The sequence below is a fragment of the Mastigoproctus giganteus genome, chromosome 10, assembly GCF_048544385.1.
Source record: "Mastigoproctus giganteus isolate SK-2022 chromosome 10, ASM4854438v1, whole genome shotgun sequence".
NCBI lineage: Eukaryota > Metazoa > Arthropoda > Arachnida > Uropygi > Thelyphonidae > Mastigoproctus > Mastigoproctus giganteus.
In genome coordinates this window covers 188,355,798-188,381,781 of record NC_143584.1, presented here as the reverse complement: position 1 = coordinate 188,381,781, position 25,984 = coordinate 188,355,798, and the positions used below count along the sequence as shown (strand labels likewise).

The following is a 25,984-nucleotide window of genomic DNA, read 5'->3' as shown; positions in this document are numbered from 1 at the left end:
TATACTCATTTCAAAGCTATCTATTAGGCTAGCTGTTATCTTGCCTGTTTGCTTTTAAATTTAGAGTTTAGCATAAATTGCCTTTATGTTCATTAATTGGACCTAGTTAAACAATCAGAAACAGATAGCTTTGCTAATTATTGATAGGATATATTGAATGGGGTTAGCCCTTAAAGTTCCATTCAATGTATCTGTATATCAATAATTAACTACATAATCATTATTGTATTCTATATTATATATTTATTTATATTATTGTTAATTATATGTTTATTTCTAGGGTACGGCAATGTAGACCAACACAGGCTATCTTAGTCTTTATAAGTTCTTTTGGCCTGCTATATACTGTTATGCCTATGTTTTAATACACTTTCAGTACCTATATAGTACATATTATACCCTTACTATAGTAAGTAGATTACAGACTGATGTAATGTTCAATCTACTATTGATGGCATTAATCTGATCTAACGTAACTTTTACATCTATCCCAACTTTTCATAATAGATTAAATATATATACAGTAATACCCCGAAGTTACGCGATAGGTGGGTCCGACGAAAATCGCGTAAGTCGAATTCGCGTAAGTCGGGGTACAACTTTGCATATAAATACATATAAATTTTGCTTAATTGGGACCAAGGACTAACAAAAACACTAGTTTAGAAGAAAAATATTAATAAAATTGGAGTTCTTTATACATATTAATACAAAATATGTATTAAAAAAACAAATGACTTACGTTAAAAAGTTATTTCGATGTCGATGTCGATGGCTTCATAAAATCTAACAAATTCGTCTGACGACACAGCGCGTTCTTTTTTTCACGCAGAATTTCTTCGTAGCAAGCTAATAATTTTTTTATTCCTTGCTTTGTAGCTATAACGCGTTCTTCGTTGGAGTCTATGTTTTCTAAAATTTTTAAGCCCTTTACAATTGAGCCCTTTTCAATTTTCAACCTGTCAAGTTTGCAATTGTCATGTGCTTTTCGCCGTTGCTTCATTTAGGCCTGTAGTACGTGCAATATCACATGGTCTTTCATTTCGCTCAAAGCGTTTCACAATTTCATATTTTTTTCTCTGTCGACAGAGGCGGACTGGCAATAAGCCTTACCGGGGAAACCCCGGTGGGCCAGTGTGATTTTGGCCATAAACCATAGTATGAGGCCACTATAAATTTTCCCGGGTAAGAATTTTTGACCCAGTCCGCCTCTGTTTATCGATAATTGCTTTTCTTTTTCTCTCTGAATCTGCAGTGTCTTCACCAGGACGCTTCCTTTTTATTTTTCGGGAATAAAGCACAATTACAAAACGAGGAGGCACGCTTGATACGCATAAACAAAGCTGCACGCATGTAGCAACTGAATAAACAACACCATAAAGGCAGAGATACACTATTAACACCTCACATTTCTAGGGGTTACTACCATAAAACAATAAAAATCCAGTTGCGTTTCTGCTAGTGGAATCTGTTATAAACTGGTAGTAAACTCGATCTAATTGCATTTGCGATTATACCGATAGCTGGAATTGTGTTGGTTTTTACGTTATTATGGTGAAAGTGTGTTTCCCCTTCACTGATATAAAAAACATAAAAGCAGCAAAGTTGAATTTTGTTCATCTTTCGCTCTCATTCTCCACCGTCGCACCGTATATCGATAACATATGAAAAACGACCTTGAAGATAGTGGGCGGCAGCGTTGCCAAACGAAAAAATCAGGAACCGCGTAACTCCGAGTTCGCGTAAGTCGGGGTAGCGTAAGTCGGGGTATTACTGTATATATAAAATGTGTACTATTTATTCATTAATATGACATAAAATATTAATATGATAATATACTGTAATCTTTTTAGTGGCCATTTTGATTACTTGAAAAACATTTTTTATCACAAACAGTTTCTGAAATATGGACTCTAACTTTGTTTTTTTAAATACAATCGGTATGTCAGGATTTTGGTTGTTGGGATTTTAGGCTGTCGGGATTTTAGTCATCGGGAATCTGGTTGTCGGGATTTTGGGCTGCACCGCATTGTAAATGATTTTGCTGTTTTTCCTCCTCGTGAAACTCTGAGGTGGCATAGTTGACACACCGCTTCACAAGATATGAAGAATTTCCAAATAGGACTTTTTCTTGAAAGACTCATGGCTTAAATAGAATTAAACAAATAAAAACTAAATATAGCTTTTAAAGTGTATTTATGAAGCACATATGATTTTTGCTTCTAGTTACATCTAGAATGCATTAGGTACCTTGTTCAAAGGGACTATTCACATATTAACAATAAATGCAAGTGAGTGATGTGGACGATAGTACAGAAATGTTAACTGAAATATTATTTAGTGGATTAAGCATAATATTTATATTTGACATATTTTTATTATAGTAAAAAGTTAAAATATAGTTTCATTTCTCACTTCATAATAGTAAAGTTTTGTAATAATAGATCAATTTTTATCTCTGGAATGAAGGCTCATATCACAATGGCTTATACCAGGGGCTCCCGAACTTTCTCAGTTTGCGACGCCCTTAGTGTCTCAGTATTTTTTTCATGGTGCTCCAGGCCAAAATAAATACCAAACAGTCTGTTTACTAAGCAGTTAGGGCCAAACAACTTAATAAGTAATGTTGAAACTGTGAACTACCTTGAGCCATTCGCGTGGTGTCCGACAGATGTTGACTATTGCTGTGTTTCCCTCGAAAATTTAAAATATACTGCGCCGCACAGTTTGGGAATCACTAGTTTACACAGTTAAATTATTGTTATAAGCCACCAATTATTTTTAAACACACAAATTACTTTTGCTTTGTTGTTTTGCAGTCTTTGTTTTTAGTATGAAAATTCGCGATTCAATATTGCTCTTCTTCATGTAGTGCTATTACTCACCAACAGGTGGCACTGCGGGAAAATTCCCAACAGAAATTAGATGGATAATTTATTTCAGATTGTTTATTTTACTTCATAAACTGCAGAAACAGCTGATGAAACTGTGAAGCATGCAAATTTTGAAGCCACACATCTGGGGGGTCCTACTTTTATTATATATTAAACAATCTGTTAGCAGATTTTTTTATTTCATTAAGAAAAAGATGTAGGTATTCGGCCTACCAATGGCCGAGGCTGAAGCCAAAGCCAAATAGCAGATTTTTGCCGAATACTGAGGCTGAAGCCAAACTTAGTATTAGCATTAGTAGAGGTATACGATGCAAGAAAGCAAGCTTATGCAGCATCAGCCAAAAAAAACCCCCTCCCATTCAATTTCTACTTCAGTGCACCTCAAGTAATTTGTAAAGTTCGAAGAATGATATTAGCAACAGATGAATTTGACAGAATGGGGTAAAGAGATTTTAAGCTAGGGTAGATCAAAAATAGGAGATTCCAAATGAAATCTCTGGCAAGGAATATCAGCGTGAACAGGAGAATTACAATAATTTCAAACTAACATCTAAACTGGAATTCATGGCAGACCAGAGGTATTATTCTTGCATCTTATTCTCACAGAATAATAAGAATATGATATGAAATGCATGGTGGTCAAAAAGGATGATCTTAGCATCAAGGACAGCTACTAGTAATTTAAATGGAATGAATTTGTTGACTTGCATTAGGAAGCATTTAGTGAATTCTCTTTATCTTCAGCAATGTCCGTGGCTAACATCTTAATATTTGTAAAGTTTATTTACAAATAATTGTTTTTATTTGTAAATAAACATGTAAATACAAATATTTCCAACAATTGGGAGATGGTTTCTACTTTGTTCAGTGGCATATCCATCACAAATCCAGAGAACTCAAGATAGGCTTATATGTGCCAAAAATAAATAAATAAATAAAAAAATGTTCTTAGCATGTATAAAACAAGCATTAACTCTTTTGACAGATAAACACAACCAACACAGAACCAAACTGAGAAATCTCGCTCAAAAGCCTAGTAACAATTTCTGACACAAAAGTCATCCCTTTGAGTCATTATACAAGCAATGTTATATTTCATTTTTTTTTTGTAGATCAAGGAGAGGAGGAGAGCAACACTATATTCTAGTAAATTCCTCTCTACACACATTAGTTTGGTATAAGCAATACAATATTTTTAAAGAAACAATACAATAACTATAATTTAGTTTGAAACATTTGCAACTCTTTCCACTTAAGTGTATAATAAACAAGTTAAAAGTTTCTTTTATTATGGTAATTAAGAGTTACCTACATGATGGCAACTTCATTCAAGAATTATATTTATGTAATTAAAACTACCTTCTATTCTTTAAATATCCAAAACATTTCATTAAAATAATCTTTAACACTTATTTAAAGCTTACAGTAACTCTCTGTAATTGTAATGCTTCTTGAACTTCTCTTAGTAGTTCTTCAGGACAAGGAGCACCACTCATTGAAACTAAATGAAAAAAATACATTATAGGGTATCAAATGTATATCAATACTTTTATAAATTATGGTATTTTGATTACTTGCTTTAACTATATATACAGGGTGATTCACTACCAGTGCGACAAACTTGCAGGAGGTGTAGGGGGCACAAAGACGAATCGGAATCACATAGCATTGCAGGGTCCGAAATGCCTTTGTCATGTGGTAGAGGACGTTGAACGGGAGGTCGCGTGAACAGCGATCCCGCTGGAAGTCAGCATTTGCGAACCGGTTCCCGAGAGGCAGTAGGATGGACGAGTATTCAAACGTTGAACTGGCCAATATGCACCTCGCGTATGGAGCTGCAGACTGTGATGGGCGCGCCGCTCTGCGCTTGTACCAGGAACGTTTCCTGCACAGGTGTACTCCTCGTCATACGATTTTCGCACATGTGCACGGAAGGTTACGTGAGACTGGTTGTTTCATGAAAGGTACCATGAATCGAGAGCGAACGACGAGGATGCCAGTTTGTTTGTTTGTTTGTTATTTGGTTTTTAGGAGCATTAGCAACTAAGGCGATATTGGTCCGGGATATGCGGTGGTCATTCCCTGACCTTTCTGCATCCTCCGTATTTGTTGGCCACGGGCTCGAACCCCGGTCTAATCAAGAAGCGTGTGCTATGCACTGCTGCTCCTACCCACCTGGCTACGGAGGCGCCAATATATATACTGCAGTCACAGCATGAATTTGTTAAGTGGCAGTCTTGCCTAGCCAACCTGATTAGATACTATGATGCAGCAACCAAGGAGCTAGATGCAAAAAATAAATTTAATATCATACACTTGGATTTCAGGATAGCTTTTCATACTGTTGCACATAAAAGACTGCTGTATAAACTGGAGCAATGTGGCATTATGGACAAGCTATTGCTATGGTTAGAGGAATGGTTAAGTGGAAGAAGCCAGGGAATGATTATCAATGGGCACAGCTCTTTGTGGACTAACGTTATCAGTGGAGTCCCCCAGGGTTCAGTGCTGGGCCCATTGTTGTTTTCAATATTTATTAATGATATTGATGAAGGTATATCAGGCTTAATGTCTAAGTCTGCAGATGATACAAAGGTTGGCAGTGTGGTTCATGACAATAATCAGGGTAAACTACTGCAACGAGATCTAGGAAATTGGGTCGATGGGCTGAGAAATGGGAGTTGAAGTTTAACATTGACAAATGCAAGATATGCATATAGGTAGCAGTAATCTCAGACAACTTATCAACTGTGTGATACTACACTCAGGGTAATGGAAAATGAAAAACAGACCTGGGGGGTAATTGTGCAGTGTGAGCATTGCAGATATGCTGCCAGGGCAGCTCATGGGTTTTTGTGAATGATATACAGAAACTTTGCTAGCAGGGATAAGGAAGTGATTATCCTTTTGTACAAGGCTATGCTTAGACCACATCCTGGGTATTGTATACAGGTCTGGAGGCCTCACATTAGGAAGAATACTATGATGTAGATCTTCTGGAATTGGTGCGGAGAAGGGCAACCAGATTGGTGAAGAGAAAAAAAGGGTGTACTTACCTAGACAAGCTTCAGTTCTGCAAATTGCAGCAACTGAAGACTAAGCACATGCAGGGCGATTTAATTGAGGTATTTAAGGCCTTGAAAGGACTGAATGAGCTAAATGTGAATGACATTCTTCCTTTTGCTGAGACTGCACACATGAGGGATCGTAAATTTAAGTTGAGGAAGGATGGTTGTGGGATAGATGTGCAGAAGTTTTCCTTCACTATATAATTCTAGTAATGACCAACAGACTTGTTTAAGTTAAACTTTATTAAAATAAATAGATATGTACATAACTAAAATACTAAAACAGATATAAAATAAAATACATAAAAGTGTTAAAATACATATAAATAATAAAATAGAAGCATTGGGCGCGAAATGTCCCTTCATCAGCTATTCGGTGAATGGTGTACTGAGTATATATACACACACTGGGTAAAATAATAACAGAAGCAGACTGTGCATGATCATAAATTACACCTCCAGTGCTGGTAACACAGCATTACGCATGCGTAATAAATGGTAGACTCCATAATTGGGTGCATGTGCACCCCCCCATTGCGATTCATAGTACTGTTACAGTTGACTATGTGCAGTGCTTCAAGCCATGTGCGTTGGCGGTAATCATGTGATAGTCGATGGTTTGAATGTCGTGTTGGGGATCAACGTTATGCTGCTCAACCCAGTTATGTTATTTTGGTTTTTAGGAGCATTAGCAACTAAGGCCATATTGCTCTGGGAATATGCGGTGGCCATGCCCTGACCTTTCCGCATCCTCTGTATTTGGTGGTGATGGGCTCGAACTCCGGTCTAATCAAAAAACGTGTGCACGCACTGCTGCTCCTTCCCACCTGGCTACGGAGGCACCCCTCAACCCAGTAATGCTCAGCCACAGCTCAGTGCTCAAAGTTAGTGGTGCGGAGAGCTGCTAACTTTGAGTGCTCCCTCTGTTAGGAGAACTGACCATACTGTGTATAGCAGTGCACATTTCTGAGCAAGAGGAAGAATCCCATCAGCATTCAGCTTGCTCAACCCATTCAAGGCCTTATATACCTCAATCAGATCACCTCACAGGTGCCTACTTTTCACGCACTGCAATTTGCAGAACTTAAGCCTTTCTTGGTAAGAGCACCTCTTTGTTCACCTCACCAATCTTGTTGCCCTTCTTTGTACTCATTCTAGCAACTCTACATCCTTCTTAAAATGAGGCCTCCAGACCTGTACACAGTACTCTAGGTGTGGCATGACTATTGCCTTGTATAATGGGATAATCACCTCCCTTTGTCTGCTAGACATGTATAGTATCTTATGTAGGACGGCACCTGAATAAAAGTTCAACTCCACCTTTGTACTCTGTGATGGTTACAGAGCATTGTAACAGGCCAGAAATGTGTGTAATATTATGTTCGTGCAGTGTGTGTGTTGTTTAGTTGTTTCTGGCCGTTTTGTCACCAGGCAGGCGATCACCTGGAAAGCCTGCCCAGTGTCTGTCTACACCACGAGGAGGTACGCCACAACTACACATGAACCACGGGTAACCTCAACAGTCACATACCGAATGTCCAAAGAGAGTTTTGGGGCCATTCAAAAGAACCCCGTGCCAGCAAGCTGGCAACAGCGAGCGCGCACACACACACAACAATCATTCCTAGGAGACAGGACAGCAGAAGAGGAAGAAATAAAGAAAAGAATAGCATAAAGTAAAAAAAAATAAAAATAAAATAAAAATGAAAAAAAAAAATAATAATAAAAAAAGGATAAAAAAATAATAAAATAAAATAAAATAAAACAAAAAAATAAAATAAAAATAAAAATAAAATCTTTATCCATGTCTTTATGCAGTGCTGCCCAAAGTAGTCCACAAAGAGAAAAGGTGTACTGTCAAACAGAAGTAGTAATGTTATTCAAATAAGATCAGCAGGAACACGTTCTAGATATAATTCTGTTAATCAGAAGTCACTGGTTGATGACTGTATCACTGTGCAGAGGAACGATTGAGTTGTGGAGAGTTTTGATAAAGAACGAACCAGAAAAATGCAGCATCTGTTAAAACTTTCATGTGTTCTTGAAGCCAACAAAATTTTGGACATTACATCATCAGGACGACAAACGAGGCAACAGGTTGTATTTTCATTTATGAAGTGTTTTCAGTTTGATTACTTGCACTAACATTGAAAGACTTCCTGCGATTAAGAGCAGCATTGCAGAAGGTTTAAAGAGCCTGGAAATTGTTGACAGAAATGAGTATCTTCTCACATCCAGGAGACAAGTTTGGAACTGTTGCCTTAAGAGCCAATCTTAGGTCCTTGTAAATGGAGCATTCAAAAAGTACGTGGGGAGAGTCTTCCGGTAGCCCACATCGACATGAGACTGTATTAGAATGTCTGAATTGGTAGAGTTTTGCGTTAAGCGAACCATGTCCAGTTAGTATATAGGAGGTAAATAGTGAGGTTGAAAATCATTTTCTGGTGGATGATGAAAGTAGTGCAGTTATGTCGGGAACAAATTTTTTGGTAATAGCTCCTTTTTTTGGCAGAATTCCATCTATTCTGCCAGGTGTTCGCTAACAAATTCCAGCATCGGGTTCGTTAAGTTTTGGGATCAGTCTGAGGGTTAACAATGATTCCCTGAAATTCCGTAGAAATGCCTCTGTGGATGTAAAAGCAAAGCCCTCTAAACACAACATGCAGGTCAAGTGGTATAGTGCCTTCAAGAGTTTGTAGAGCTGGAGTTGATACTGTTCAGCAAATGTGAAGTAGGCTAAGGAGAAAACGATAGGTGGAATAGGACCAGGGTATGTCTGCCAGGGGCAAAAGTTGATGACGTTGTAGAGCGGATATCATCTTTTAAGGGCACAAAAGGTGATATAGTTGTACACGTTGGCACTAATGACATTAAGAGTAGGAGACCGGCGGAATTACTTGACAAGTACAGGTCACTGATGAAAAAAAGCCGTGAATTAGGGTTGAAATTGAAAGTGTCTGCAATTCTGCCCAGACACGATAGGAGGGAGTATATGATGAGAGCCCTGTCAATCAATTCGGCCCTGGAAAGATTGTGCAGGGCTCAAGGGGTAGAATTTTTTTCAGCCTGGTCTGTACTTGTTAACAGGAGAGACTGCTTCTACAGGGATGGGATACACTTAAATAGAAAGGGTGCAAGAATGTTTGCTGATGCTATCGAGGCAATGTTAGGTGGGTCGGAAAACTGCTAGATTGGGGGGAATACAAGGACTAATAGATTAACAGTAGCCACTGGCAGAGGTGAAAGTGATTCTTGCACTGCTTCTATTGGAATGAGCCGCAGCCTGGAAAATAAGATGCAGGATATTTCAGAGACTGCTGGGAATCATTGGGGTACAAGTAAACACATGGGTTGTGTTAGGGTAGCTAAGAAAAAGAACAGGTGCATGTATACTTGTGTGTACACCAATGCTAGGAGTTTAGTAAATAAATTTGATGAATTTGAGGTATTGCTCAAAACATCAAAGGCAGATATTGTGGGGATTTCAGAGACGTGGTGTCACACAGATATAAGAAATGCAGAACTGGAATTTGGGGAGTACAATGTCTACAGAAAGGATAGACAGGATAGGAAGGGAGGAGGGGTTATGCTATTAGTTAAAAAACACATAAAATCCAAGGAAGTGAAGCCAGTCGACATCGCTGGACAGTGCAGTGTCGAGTCAGTTTGGTGTGACATAAGCATTGGGAGATCAAAATTGAGAGTAGGAGTGTGCTATAGGCCTAATGACTCTGATGAGTATAATAAGAAACTGTTCGGAGAAATAGAGTGGGCCAGTAAATCAGAGAGTCTTATAATGGGGGATTTTAATTTCCCAGATATTGACTGGAATTTGGGGGCTGGTCACTCACACAGTAGCAAGGCTTTTGTGGATTTATTGGATGATTGTTTTCTACATCAGCATGTTCGGGAGGCAACTAGAGGGAGTAATACTCTTGATTTGATTATCAGTAGTGATTCTTCATGCATTAAGAATCTGCAGATAAATGAACCACTTGGTGGCAGTGATCACAGTGTGCTGAAGTGGGAGTTACTCAAAGAGATAACTACCATTAGGGGTAAAGGGAAGGGGTATTGCTTTCGTAAAGGCGACTACAATGGACTGAGACAGTATTTAAATTCTATACAGTGGGATCAACTGATGATATTGCCAACAGCAAATTCAAAATGGGAAGCATTCAAAGAACTTATCGTGGAAGCTACTAGGCTTTACATACCAACTAAGAAATATTGTTCAAGGTTTAGGCCTAAATGGTTGTCAGATGAACTAATGAGGCATATGGCAGAGAAGAAAAATGCATGGGATACATACAAATTAACACGTGACACGGACGCCTATGATAGATACAAGTTGATCTGTAACCAAGTTACAAAGGAGGTTAGGCAGGCGAAGGCAGATTACGAGAGATCCTTGGCAAGGGATGCGAAGAAAAACAGCAAAGAGTTCTTTACTTATGTAAACTCTTGAAGGAAGGGGATGAATCAGATTGGTCCACTTGAGATCGATGGGTCAACTGTTGATGACCCTGCTCGGGTAGCTAACAAACTAAATGAATATTTTGCATCGACATTCACACATGAGGAGTTATTCAGCGAGGGGAATGCCAGAGGTGTATTCAATTCTAGCAGTAAGCTAGAGAATCTTGTAATAACTGAGAGCAAAGTGGAGGAGAAATTGTTGAAGATAAACACAAGAAAGGCACCTGGGGTGGATGGGATCTATCCAGTTATATTAAAGGAGGCAGCAAAGGAGGTAAGCAAACCCTTAGCCATAATTATGAGAGCTTCCTTGGACTCAGGGGAGGTACCCATTGACTGGAGATGTGCAAATGTGACCCCAATTCACAAAGGGGGATCAAAGGCTGACACAAGTAATTATAGACCTGTGAGTTTAACTTCTGTTCCCGGAAAATTAATGGAGGCACTGGTGAAAGAATCACTGCAGGATCATCTAGACAAGACTTCAGTTATAGCTAGGACACAGCATGGTTTTGTTAAGGGGAAGTCTTGCCTGACCAATTTGATTGGATACTATGATGCAGTCACAAAAGAACTGGATGCAGGGAATAACTTTGATATTATATACTTGGATCTTAGAAAGGCTTTTGATACTGTTGCACATGGAAGACTGCTGCACAAATTGGAGCAGTGTGGCATTGGAGGCAAGTTGCTGCTATGGATAAAGGGGTGGTTGAGGGGGAGAAGACAGAGAGTGGTAATCAATGGACACTGCTCATCGTGGACTAATGTTATTAGTGGAGTCCCTCAGGGTTCAGTATTGGGGCCTTTATTGTTTTCTGTATTTATAAATGATATTGATGATGGTATATCAGGCTTAATGTCCAAGTTTGCAGACGATACGAAGGTTGGCAGGGTTGTCAAGGACACTACTGACACTATGCTGCTGCAACAGGATTTGGAAAGGTTGAGCAGATGGGCTTCGAGGTGGCAAATGAAGTTTAACATTGACAAATGTAAAGTACTACATATGGGAAACAGCAACCCCAGAGCAGCGTATCAACTCTGTGGTACTACACTGACAGTGGTAGAGAATGAAAGGGACCTGGGGGTGGTGGTGCAGGCAGATATGAAGTTCTCTGAGCAGTGCAGACGAGCTGCAAGAGTAGCTCATGGTGTATTGTCAATGATATATAGGAATTTTTCTAGCAGGGATAAGAAGGTGATTATTCCCTTGTATAAGGCAATGGTCAGGCCACACCTAGAGTACTGTATACAGGCCTGGAGGCCTCATTTCAGGAAGGATGTAGAGCTGCTGGAACGAGTACAGAGAAGGGCAACTAGATTGGTGAATGGGACAAAGGGGTTCTCTTACGAAGAAAGGCTTAAGTTTTGCAAATTACAGTGTCTGGAAACTAGGCACCAGCGGGGTGATCTGATAGAGGTGTACAAAGCCTTGAATGGTTTGAGCATGCTCAATGCTGATGGGATTCTTCCTCTAGCTCAGAAAAATCACCTGAGAGGGCATAAATTCAAATTGAGGAAAGACAGATGTAGGATAGATGTGCGGAAATTTGCCTTTAGCCAGCGGGTGGTTGGTGGGTGGAACAGACTTCCATCCCTTGTCGTGGAAGTTGATAGCCTAAATAAGTTTAAGGCTCAGCTGGACAGGTATTTCGAACGAACAGAGGGGTGAAGTGGAAGTGGTTATTTTTATTTATTTATGTTACTTTTTTTTTTTTTTTTTTTTTTTTTTGGCTGATGCTGCATAAGCTTGCTTTCTTGCATCAAATGCCTCTACTAATGCTAATGCTAATGCTAAAAACAACGTTGAATAGTGGATAATTTAGTTTGTACAGTTTTAAGTGCAGTATGTCTAAACCAAAGGCTGGCAGCATAGGTTGTAATTGGGATTATGGCAGCATTATAAAATAGATGTAGGATTTTAGTGTTCAATCCCCAGTCTTGTCTGGGGATTGAACTCTGGTAATTTGGAGCAGAATTGCAGTAAAACTCTAACTTTGACGGACAGATGTTGAATATGTACAGTAAAGGAAAAGTGGTCATTGATGATGACTCCTAAAAATTTGGTGCTTCAGACAAATGGAAGTGATTTCTTGTCAGGTTTTACAACTGGTGGTCTGCCATAGTCCAATTTGTGTTTAAAAATCATGATCTTCAATTTGGTTGGGGATAATTTCAATTTGTTCTTAGAGGACCAAGACAATAGTGCAAAGAGTACTTTAATGGCATAGAGTTCTAAATCAGATCTTGAGTTTCCATTCACCAAAATGATAAGGTCATCTGCATATGCAAGTTCTTGCACATTTTGAAATTCAGTTGTCCTAAGCAGCCAATCATCAAGAACTAGGTTCCAAATCAAGGGACCCAAAATTGATCCTAGACAGATCTGTAAATCTTCATGCTTTTAGTGATGATGGTGACAGTGCGATTAGCAAAGTAGTTTCTAACAAGTTTATAAAGCTGAGGAGAGCAGTGATTGGAATGGAGTCTGGAGTCTACTGAGGGTGCTCTCCCACCATAAAGTGCCCTCAAAATCGATAAAGATCACCATAATGTACTTGGAAGTGGAGCTATCAATAAGGTGGTGAAGTTCTAATAGGGCGTCTTTGCATCCAAGTCCTTGCCTAAAACCGTATTGAAGAGAGGACATGGGACTTGTAGCTCCCTGCAGTTGGTAATTTTATTAGCGATTAGTCTCTCTCTCTCTCTAACACTTTTTCCAGGTGAGAGAGCAAGGCTATGGGGCGGTAGGATCCGGCATTGTCTAGTGGCTTACCAGGTTTATGTAAAATCTTAAGAATGGCGTGTTTCCATGGTTTGGGAAACGTTCCATTATTTAAGCAGTTATTGAATAATTTAAGTAGAACTTTGGGCCTTATGTCATAAAAATGTTTGGTAAATATATTATCAATCACATCGCCAAGACATTTGTTTGACTGAATTTTATTCAGGATTGAAGTAAGTTCCTCTGCAGTGAATGGACTTGTTTCTTCTAAAGGAAGGTATTTTTGGTTTAAATCTCGAATAGATAGATGGTACGAAGTATCAACAGTGAGATCATCATTAGGCAGCAGTTGGTCCAAGATGGCATTTATGGAGTCTGTTAATGTAAGAGTTTCCATACTGTTGTGGAGGTAATGGAGTTAAAAATGTCACCCAGGATCATTTTATTTTTAGCAATTTTATAAATGACACCCCAAGGATTATTATTCCCAGATGTACGGACAAAATTAGCTTTTTGTTTTTACAGATTTAAGGATTTTTACTGTATGTAAAATCCCAAAATCCAGACACAAAAAGGCCAAAATGAATGATTAATGACACTTACAAAATTACAGAAATTAAATTATATTAAATAAAAAATATTTAATATCCGGTATAAACATCTATCATAACAGCCAAAAGTATACAAAATATGAGATGCATTTCTTCACCTACTGTCTTAATTTGGAATGCTAAAAAGTAGCAACAGCCTTCTTTGCTCTTTTCAAGAAATAATCTGCAATAAAAATTCATTCACAGTGAAATCCCAATTTCTGCATTTCAAAACCAAAATAGACTCAATGTTTTATTTTACATGGATGTTCTGAATTCTGTTCTGTTCCTTTTTGACAAGACTAAAAACATGCCCGCATTCTTCACATAAGGAACAATGAGGATAGACACAAATTTAAATCATACTTAAAAATTTCATTCACTTTACCAGTATTGGCTAATTTTTTTATTATGGAGTAAATGTGTAACATCTAATACATTTGGAGGAAGAACTCACAGAAGATAAATCAATACTCACATAAACTGTCACATTCTTAATATCCTTTCTAATCAAGTGAATTAGCTTAAAAAACATTTAGAAAAACTATTCAAGTATAACCACCATGGTCTTTGAGGTTGTCGCAGACATTCTCTCAGATATGCCAGACAAGCTATACTTGCTACCTGGGAGCCAAAAACGTTCATGGAACTGATATTCGGGTGACACTCAAGTTAACTGGACCCAATTTCGGCAAAGGCCGGTCAGTCTGTTACAGCCAATCCTCTGTTTGCACCTTCATGATGGTGGGACTGTTGGTAATCCTGGATATAACCACCAGGCGCAAGCACACCGTAGGTGACCACCCAGGTGTGAACCAACGTAAGCAGGGGTGGAGGTGTGGCACCCACACCACATGGAGGAATGCCGCCCCTCTGTGTTACTAGGCAATACTAGGTGGTAGATGACTCTCATCAACTGGTGCAATACCACCACTTTGCTTATTGGAGGCTTGAAGTGGTGGAACCCATGTTTAGTCTCCAGAGCTAAGTTCCGGTCAACTCTTCCATCATGCAGTATGTCTGATGTCTTTTGAAGTTATGATGGACATCATGGCAAGATCCAAACTTCCTTACATTTCGAGGGTACAGCTCTAAAATGGTGTTCGCAGGCCAGCCACTAGTTAGTACACTGGACCAAACCTATTGGTAACTCTCTAGGAGGCTTCCAGATCAGCTAGTGTATAATCTTGCTACCTCTACTCTGCCAGATAGTGACTGGAGCGAGTCCGTGTAGTGTGTATGCGGGGGGCATTGTCGAGGCCACGTTATATCAAGGATTTGGTTATATTCTTACTATGTGTATGCCACATCCAAAATTTCATTACTTCATACAGCATGTCCCCCCCCACTTTTCTTCCTATTGAATACACCATGAATTGTCAAACTAATAGAGTTAGCTTATCTGCGAAAAGATCTAAACCTCCCAAACACTTCCTAGTCCATTTCACAAATATACGTGGTCTCAGTTCTAATCTCAACGATGTCCATTTCTACTTGCAGTCTGCCAAACCCCATGTACTTTTTCTGACAGAATCTCAGTTATCGGTTGATTCAACCACTGCTCATCTCAGTTGCCCAAATTATTCACTGTATGATTCCTTTCGCCTCAAAGGTGGTACTTGTGCATATGTCTGTTCCAATATTCCCTGTCAGAGATTTGGTAATTTGGAATCTCCTCTTTTTGACCTTCTCTGGATTAAAATCTCTCTACCTCATTCTGTCAAATTCATCTGTTGTCTCTACCATTCTTCCAGCTCCACTAATCACGTGGAGCTCTTTGACTTCCTCTCTTTGCAACTTGATTTTCTCCAGTCCAACTTTCCTAACAGTGAGGTAATTTTCCTTGGTGATTTTAATGTTCATAACTCCAGCTGGCTTCTGTTTTCTAGTCACACCAACCCAGCTGGTCGAGATGCTCAATCAGCTTCAACTTCTCAAATATTCACTACCAATTCCTTAAATGCCGATCTCCAGGTAACTGTCCAGTGGGGCAAAGACAACGTAGTTGATTTCAAACCTTGTAAAACTCAGTCTTGTCGTATATCTCGCAAAAAGGATTCTTCTGCTCCTATGCTTATCTTTGGTGACACTCTAATTTCTAGACAACTTGATATATCTCTTTTGGGGATTACCCTGACTTCTAATCTCTCTTGGCACAAGCACATTACAAATATTGCTTCCTCTGCTTCTAAAAAACTTGGTTTTCTTTTTCGCTCTCGGCGTTACTTTTCTTCCAAACAGCTGTTCACTCTGTACAAATCGCAAATCTGCCCTACCATGGAATATTGTTCCCACATCTGGGGTGGTGCCCCCAAAACCTCTCTCAGGCTTCTAGATTCCATTCAGAAGAGGGCAGTAGGTTAATTAATGACTCATCTCTAACAGAATCTCTTTACTCCCTGTCTCATAGACGTTCTGTTTCTGCTGCATGCCTTTTCTATAGATACTTCAATGGGCACTGTTCTTCTGAATTGGCTTCTATAATTCCCGCTCTCTCTTTCAAAACAGTCCGAACACGTGCTGCCACCAGCCAACATCCATTTACTGTCCAACTTCAAACTCAGAGAACCAACTTTTCATCTTCCTCATTTATTCATTCAACTGCCGTTTTCTGGAACAATCTTCCTTCATACGTATTTCCTGAAAATTACAGCCTGCAGAAGTTCAAGTCTAATGTCAACAAATATCTTCTTTCGTCTTCTCAACCTCCAACCCAAGCACAGTACTAAGTACTATAGGTTCTAATACCTCTCTTGTTTGGGGTTCTCATAAAAAAAAAAAAAAGTTATAGAAAATATGGAGATACCACTCCTGTCTGATAAAACAAAAGCTCAATACCTACGCTGTATACATTCTACTTAACTCTAATAATGAGTAAAGCCACCTAACAGTGGCATTTAAGTCTATATCAATAAATCTGCTAGTTTTAATTTTAAAACACATAACATAGTGATATTTTAAAGAAATAACACAAACTTGACTGAATCTGGAAGGAATGTAAAATTTCTGTTATACTGATAAAATATTACCAACAAATATTACCAACTGATAAAATATTACTTGCAACATTTTCTGTAACTTTGGAAAAGCTGGTAGATATGGTTATCTTAAAATATATTTTATCACCATATCAGAAGCCTCCATAGCTGAGTCGTCAAGCATGAGGGTGCATAAGTACATGTGCTTTGAGTGTCTGGGATTCAAGCCCGTATCTGCTAAATACAGTGCTGTTTCCTATATTCTCTCTACCTTGTGAACAGCTCTGACAATGTGGTTGTCCTGAAGTATAAACAGAAAATTTATTTTATTTATCAGATTTCATGCAATGCGGAGGAAAGGTAGACTTCTCCATATGGATGCATTCTTCCATACCATTTTTCAAAACATTTTCTTGGCACAATTAGCAGTTGTTTGTCATACATATATGAATATATGTATTTATGAATTTATATGAATATATATAAATATATGAATTTATTACATACAGCTAAAAGGTAACATATCCAGTATCACATATAATACCCCCTAACAAGAAAATCTACTCACCGCCTTGCAAGCTACTAAGGTCATATTTCTTTAAATTGGGATGATTAAGCACATCTATATGCATTGTAGGTGTACCGCTAAGATTTGTACACCTGTAATTTAGAAACCATGATCACTGAGTAGGTTTAAGTTATAAAACACAATAAACACTATAAACAAGAAATCACATCTATAAATAAGCTAAAGGCAAACTTATAGAAAGAAATCAAGCTTATTTAGCATCAGCCTTAAAAAAAAGGTTACCAACTTTCCATTAAAATGACATGAGCTCTCTGGTTATACAAGATTAGGTGATAATTTGTTCCAACAATAATGACTTTTTGACTAAAAGAGAATTTCATTCTATCCAGTTTACAATTGGCCCTGCTCTCCCATTAATTTAAATACATGTCCTCTAGTGTGCTGCCTGCAAAATAAAACAAAAAAAAATATCCAAAATTGTTTAATTAACTCAAACCTTTCAAAGGCTTAAACAATTTGATGAAGTCCCCATGCAGATGAGGACTTGAGGTTTTTCAACCCACAAAAATGAAATTTCTCTCTTTCTCTCTCTCTCTACAGAAATACTTATTTACATTGTTAACTAACTTTTTCTCTTTGCTGCAACTTTTTAAATCAATTCACTTGCTTAAAGGAAGACTCCAGACCTATATATGAGGGGCATTTGAAAAGTTCATGGCCTAAGTATGAAAGGGTAGTGGTACAGTGTTAAAAATTTCTTTACGTAATGTATAACAAAAAGCAACTTCAGATAGCCACCCATCAAGTTTTGTGCAGTTTCAATTACAGGTTGTGAAGTCAAAAAAGTTGTGTTAATGGGAAAAGATGGATAAAATCAGTCACCGTGCAATCATCTAATATTTGAGAATAAGAAGGGCTAATCTCAAAGGTAATTCATAAAGTTACAATATTGGTGGAGGATGCCCCCTACCTATTCCATGGTTAAGAAGTGGGAAGAAGAATTCAAACAAGGGAAAGAGAGCCTGGAAGACCTACAATGTACATTACTCAAAGAAGTTGTTGACAGTGTGCATGATCTGGTGTTGAGTGATTGATAAGTGACAGTTCAGTACATTGCCAGCATCTTAGGCATCTCATCTGAACATATGCACCACATAATAACAGGTTCACACTATGAAAAAAAGATGCCAGCACAATTAGTCCCAAAATTGTTGATAGTAGATTAAAAATGCACAGGAGTTGGTAAGTCAAGTGAACATTTGCAAGGAAATTTGCAGGATCTGCTTGAAAAGCAGATCCTGCAAATTTCCTTGCAAGGTTAGTGAACAGTCAGCAAACAGTGAAAACACAGCTTTACTTCCCCTCCAAAAAAAAGTAAAGTTGGTTCCATCTGTTGGAAAAGTGATGGCATTGTTTTTTTGGGATGCTGATGGAGTGTTGTTAGTTACCTACAGACCAGACAGTCATGGGGCACATTACACAGACCTTGTGAGGCATTTGTGTGAAAAAACAAAGACACACATTGAGGAAATCTCAGTAAAGGAATCTCTTTTCATCAGCACAATACAACTGCTCATAAGTCTGTCAGCGCCATGGTTGCATTGCATGAGTGCAGCTTTGAAATCTTGGACTACCCCCCATATTCACCAGGTATAGAACAATCTGACTTTTGCCTATTTCCTAATTTGAAAAAATACCTGGCTCACATCCCTATTCCCACTGACAGTGATATCATTACTGGTGGATGCATTCTTCGAGGCCCAAGTTGCAGCAAATGCTGGCTATGAAATTTTCAAACATCCCTCATAAAGTACTCAAAGTGACCTAACCAAGGCTTTATATAATGGATTCAGTGCTGCATACCTTGGGTATCTTGGGTGCTTTTATTTTGTATTTTAATATGTTTTTTTAAGTATTTTATGTGCAATTGTTTATTTTTGACTTTCATGTCATACATAACAGCAAACTTCATAGCATAACCGGTGTTATCACTGAATAAGATATATTTGTTTAATGAAGTATTTTTAATTATATTGAATTTGAATGAAAATCATGCCTCAGACCACAGCAGCAAAGCAAAGAGCTCAAGCTAGTGGGAGTGCCTTGGCTCTGGGGAGAATTAAGGTGGGCAGTTGCCCTCCAAATCATGACCTAACAAAATGTTCTACTTGTGCAATGTTTGCAGACTTTCTGGAACAGTACATTATATGGCCAAGGAGGATGGATGCCTTTGTGTGTGTTCGGTACAGGTGAGTGTGAAGAAATTAGGTGGGAACTCAGCATTCTGATGATCGATTATGAGAGCTTGAAGAGTAGTAGAGTTTATAGACTCAAAGGAATTAAAACGGGGGCTATCAAGCTCTCAGTTACCCAACTCAACACCAGAGCTCACACTTGTGCATCAGGCAACATAGTGGCAATCCCCAAGGCAGAATGTGCTGGTCCCACAGTACATAGTTACTGTTGATGATTACTGTCAGGGAAACGGGAAATATATTGTGCAAAAAGCATAAGTGGAATAGGACCAAGGTATGTCTGCCAGGGGCAAAAGTTGATGACATTATAAGCAGATATCATTTTTTAAGGGCACAAAAGGTGATATTGTTGTACATGTTGGCACTAATGACATTAAGGGTAGGAGATCTGAGGACTTATTTAACAAGTACAGGTCAATGTTGAAAAAAAGTCATGAATTAGAGTTAAATTTGAAAGTGTTGGCAATTCTGCCCAGACATGATAGGAGGGAGTATATGATGAGAGTCTTGTCAATCAATTTGGCCCTGGAGAGATTATGCATGGCTCATGGGGTAGAATTTTTCTCAGAATGGTCTGTGCTTGTTACTGGTTGCTTATCCTACTGCTTATCTCAGTTTCCCTAATTATTTGCTCTATGATTCCTTTCACTTTAAGGGTGGTATGTGTGCACATGCAACCCTATGATTTCCTTGTCCGAGACTTACTAATTTGGAATCTCCCTTTTTTGATCTATTCTGCCTTAAAATCTCTCTACCCCATTTTGTCTTATTCATCTGTTGTTCCCATCATTCTCCTAACTCAACTAATTACTTGGTACTCTTTGACTTCCTTTCTTTGAAACTCAACTTTCTCCAGTCCAGCTTTACTAACAGTGAGATAATTTTCTTTGGCGACTTTAATGTGTTCAACTCCAGCTGGCCTCAGTTTTGTAGTTACTTCTTACGATCGTAACCACACACCCAACACTCTTGATCTTTTTCTCACAAACAAATTTTTAAAGTACACCATCAAGGTTATTAATCCCCTAGACATCTCAGATCAGAACTTGGTGATGGTCTCTTCTCCAATTTCACAGCCATTCTCAGTTTCATGTTGTTTGGTATTGCAAGAATGTGAAATGAGATGATCTGTGAGATTCCTATTCTTCTTTTCCTTGGATGGATTTTTATTTTAAATCTTCTGATTCCAGTGTTTGCTCAGATTGTGTCAGTGAAATTATTTTTGTACAAATGAAATTCTTTATTCCACATTTCACCTTAAAATCCCATCCTTTTATCTAAACTTGGGTTTTCCAATATATGTGCTAAGGCTGCTCGAGAATGCTGCATATCACAGTTGGCTTGCATCCAAATGTCCAGGTTTAGTTTCAGCTATCACTAAAGCTCATAACAAAAAAGCAGATAATAATTAACCCAAACCTGATTTTCAGGCTAAGGGTGGAAAATTTGCTTCTTTTCTAAATTTTATTTGAGCATTCTAGTCAGAGCTACTGGCAGCAACTTCTATCCAACTGTACTGCCACCTCTGTTCCAACCTGATGGTTCTACTGCATCTTCAGCTAAAGATACAGCCAACTAGCATCCTAGCATACTAATATTCTATTTTTCTTCTAACTTTTGTATTGATGATCTCAGTAAACCACCTCCTATCATACCCTGTACATTCCACTCCACTCCATTCAAAAGAGGACAGTCTGGTTATTTAATGAGCCATCCCTTACAAAGTCTCTCCATTCTATGTCTCATAGACATTCAGTTTTTGTTGCATTCCTTTCCTACAGATACTTCCAAGGGCATTGTTCTTCTGAATTGGCATCTGTGAGAACAATGTAATTCTCCTACTCTCTTCTAAACCTGTAGCTCTACCAGTCAGCATCAATTCACTGTATTGCTCCAAACTTTTCTTCTTCCCCATTTATCCCTTCAACTTCCATTTTCTGGAATTACTTTCCTTAACATGTATATTTCCCAAAAATCACAGTCACAGAAATTCAAGTCAACAAGTATCTTCTCTCTTCTCAACCTTCAATACATGGTATTAAGTACAATAAGTAGTAATACTTTTTGTGTTTGGAGTTTTCATAAAAATTCAGATCAACTAAATAATCAATCTAGGTCTGTCTTGTTGACGTGGCATACTTTAGTTACCATCATTTGCCTGTCCTTCCAATCTTTTAATCATATAATCAACAACAAACCTTGACACAAATCCTGACATTGCTTCATCAATGTCATTGACAAATATCAGAAAAAATACAGGCCCCAGTACTGAACCCAGCAAAACTCCACTTGTGATACTGGTCCACTTACAGCAATAGTCATTCATTACTGATATTATTAGTGGGTTCCACCAGGGTCATGCTGGTTCATAATTGTTTTCTATAAAGGTGATTTGCAAAGATATGACATAATTTCAGAAACTGATTTCTGAGTCAAATTTTGGTAAAAAAGTTCATACAAACATGGGTAAGATTCTGAATAATTACGGAATCATGTAATGTTTGTAGATTCTCAGCAATGGATCATTGCAAGTCACACTTGTAACCTGTGCACCCGTGAAACCTTGAATGAACATAGCCTGAGGAAACATGCAGTATGCAGAGCAGTGTCTGCAATGTCATTTACTTTCAAGTGCTAAATAAATTTACTTACAAGTGCTAAATATTCCAATATGGTATATGTTTATGAATTTTGCAAAGGAAATGCTTTCACTGTTGTCACTGAATACCAGTGAAGTTTTATAAACAGCAGAGTTGCAAATCAACAAGTTGTTAGCTGAGTTTTCCAAACACTGCAAGATACCAGCTCGTTTCCCAGCAGTTACATCTCAATATGAGTGTGCAGTTTGAAAAGATGTGTTGAACAAGAGAATGGTCTTTACTGATGAAAGATCCTTTATGCTGAGGAGAGGCTGTGGAAGCAAGGCTGAGTCACATGAAATTAGTGATTTTGAAATTACAGATGACTGTTTATTAGAAAAATTTTCAAACCTAAAAGCAAGTAAGGCTCTTGGAGCCAGTGGCATATACCCTGTAATTTTGAGGGAGGTGGCCAGAGAGTGTATTGAACCATTCAGGTGGTTAATTATGAGAGCATCTTTGGACATGGGAGAAATTCCTTTGGATTGGAGAAGAGCCAAAAAGCCAGCTTCATGCTCAGAACAATCATAAAGGTTGTTCTGAGAATGAAGCGGGTAACTACAGAACAATTAGTCTGACTTCAGTGGTAGGGAAATCTTAGAAGCAATGATTAAGAGGGGGAATCCAGCAACATTTAGACAGAAATTTAGCATTAGCATTAGTAGAGGCATTTGATGCAAGAAAGCAAGCTTATGCAGCATCAGCCAAAAAAAAAAAAAAAAAAAAACCCACTTCCACTTCACCCCTCTGTTCGTTCAAAATACCTGTCCAGCTGAGCCTTAAACTTATTTAGGCTATCAACCTCCACCACAAGGGATGGAAGTCTGTTCCACCAACCAACCACCCGCTGGCTAAAGGCAAATTTCCGCACGTCTATCCTACATCTGTCTTTCCTCAATTTGAATTTATGCCCTCTCAGGTGATTTTTCTGAGCTAGAGGAAGAATCCCATCAGCATTGAGCATGCTTAAACCATTCAAGGCTTTATACACCTCTATCAGATCACCTCGCTAGTGCCTAGTCTCCAGACACTGTAATTTGCAAAACTTAAGCCTTTCTTTGTAAGAGCACCACTTTGTTCCATTCACTAATCTTGTTGCCCTTCTCTGTACTCGTTCCAGCAGCTCTACATCCTTCTTGAAATGAGGCCTCCAGACCTGTATACAGTACTCTAGGTGTGGCCTGACCATCGCCTTATACAATGGAATAATCACCTCCTTATCCCTGCTGGAAAAATTCCTGTATATCATTGACAATACTCCATGAGCTACCCTTGCAGCCCGTCTGCACTGCTCAGAGAACTTCATATCTGCCTGCACAACCACCCCCAAGTCCCTTTCATTCTCTACCACTGTCAGTGTAATACCACAGAGTTGATACATTGCTCTGGGGTTGCTGTTTCCCATGTGTAGTACTTTACATTTGTCAATGTTAAACTTCATTTGCCACCTCTCAGCCCATCTGCTCAACCTTTCCAGATCCTGTTGCAGCAGCATAGTGTCAGTAGTGTCCTTGACAACCCTGCCAACCTTTGTATCGTCTGCAAACTTGGACATTAAGCCCGATATACCATCATCAATATCATTTATAAATACAGAAAACAATAATGGACCCAACACTGAGCCCTGAGGGACTCCACTAATAACATCAGTCCACGATGAGCAGTGTCCATTGATTACCACTCTCTGTCTTCTCCCCCTCAACCACCCCTTTATCCATAGCAGCAATTTGCCTCCAATGTCACACTGCTCCAATTTGTGTTATGCTGAAGGACACACACACACACACACACACACACACACACACACACACACACACACACACACACACACACACACACACACACACACACACAACATGGCTTTGTTAAGGGAAAATCATGTTAAACTAACCTGGTAAGCTATTTTGACACAATTAATCATGAGCTAGATGTAGGGATCAATTTCAACATAGTCTGTTTGAATTTTAGGAAGACATCTGACTCAGTCCCTCATCAAAGGTTACTTTCTATATATAAGCTGGAACTGTATAAACTGAATTATGCTGGGTCAGTGGAAAGATTCTAAGATGGATTACAGGATAGCTATAGAGCAGAAGGCAAAGGTATATGATTAATGGATATTCTTCAGATTATTGTAACATCAGAAGTGGAGCATCCTAAGGATTAGTTCTTGGACCATTGTTGTCTCTTATTTTCATAAACAACATCGACAAAGGAATAAAGGGTGCAATATCAAAATTTGCAGATGACGTAATGATTGGGAGAGTTGTTAATGATCAGTGCCAAGCAGTGCTCCTTCAGGTTGACTTGAACAGGCTTCAAGAATGGTCAGAAAAGTGGCAACTATGTTTAATGCAGCAAAATGCAAGGACTTACACTTGAGGAACTGCAACCCCAAAATAACTTATACACTTCGTGGTGTTGGATTAAAAACAGTAGAGGAAGAAAGGCATCTAGGAATTACAGATGCCTTTCTTCCTCTATTGTTTTTAATACTGAAGAAGATGCCTTTCTCCTTCTACTGTTTTTACAATACAGACAAATAAGAATTTTTCTGAATAGTGTAAACAAGCAGGCAGGAAAGCCCATGGCCTATCGAGGATTAATCAGACCATATTTCAAAAATACTGTGTCTAAGTATGAAGACCTCATCTGAAAAAAGACATTGAGCTTCTTGAACAAGTCCAAAGATGAGCACACACATGGTGAGATCAGCAAAAAGGCAACCACATGGGGAAAGACCTCTATTATGTGTGCTTACATAGCTTGGCAACCAGGCACCTTGGAGGGGACCTGATTGAAGTTTATAACACTCTGAGAGGAGTTAGTAAAATTAATGAAGGTGAAATTTTAATTGTTATAAAGAATTCCAGAACTAGGGCCATAAATTCAATTACAGGAAAAGAAGTTTAGATTAGATTGTAGAAAGTTTTATTTTAGCCAGTGGGTTGTCAATTACTGGAACAAGTTGCCTCCGCTAGTAATTGAGGCTGACAATTTGAAGAAATTCAAAGGTCAAATCGATAGTTACCTACATGAGGAGGGAAGCACATAATTTGCATTTTCTTATAAACTTTTTTTTTTTTGCCATTACAGCAAAAGCCTGTGGTTCCCTTGTCCTATATGGCTAATACTTATGCTAATACATCATTGAGGCAACACATCACAGTGCTAGTATGCAAAAGATATCCATGCACATCAGTGTTTCCCAATCAAGAGTGCAGAGAACATTGCATAAAGAAGGCATGTATTCATACTGTGCGCAGCATATTCAACATCTAATAAGAGATCCTGCCTGATGGCTGGAATTTGGAATTGGCTGAATGGCTATTGCCGTATATATCATTACATCCTATTCAGTGATGAAACTCAATTCTCCTGAGACACTGGCAACAATACCTACACACCAAATCAACATCGATTCAGTATTAATGTGTGGCATCAAATCCTTCATGATCAACTGATTAGTCCATTTATTTTTGAGGGTGATCTTATTGAAGAAGTCTATCTGCGATTTCTGCAAAATGAATTGCCACAAACGTTAGAAGATGTACCTTTAGCTACACAATATCTAACATACTTTCAACACAATGGAGCTCTTCCTTATTCTTTCCATGCATTGGTTACTCACAATAGTCTCTTCCTTATTCTTCCCATGCAGTGGTTATTCACCTCAGTGACCAGTTCCCTGGGAGATGGATTGGTTGCTGAGGTACACAAAATTAGCTAAGCCATTAGACTTAAACTCTTTAGATGTTCCCTTGTGGGGATAGATGAAGGAGCTTGTATACCACACAAAAGTACAAATGTGGGATGCATTACTT

The 25,984-nt window shown here is 38.5% G+C and overlaps 1 protein-coding gene across 1 annotated transcript in view; it reads right to left on the bottom strand.

The window, feature by feature from the left end:
- The window catches only part of LOC150079657 (medium-chain acyl-CoA ligase ACSF2, mitochondrial-like), a 118,428-nt gene that overhangs the window by 40,999 nt on the left and 51,445 nt on the right, over nucleotides 1-25,984 (bottom strand). Inside the window, exons 10-11 of the mRNA XM_090383155.1 lie at nucleotides 17,306-17,397; nucleotides 4,319-4,395 (exon numbers count right to left, since the gene is read on the bottom strand). Of these exons, the coding sequence (XP_090239281.1) occupies nucleotides 4,319-4,395; nucleotides 17,306-17,397 (169 nt within the window). The remainder of the gene's footprint in view (nucleotides 1-4,318; nucleotides 4,396-17,305; nucleotides 17,398-25,984) is intronic.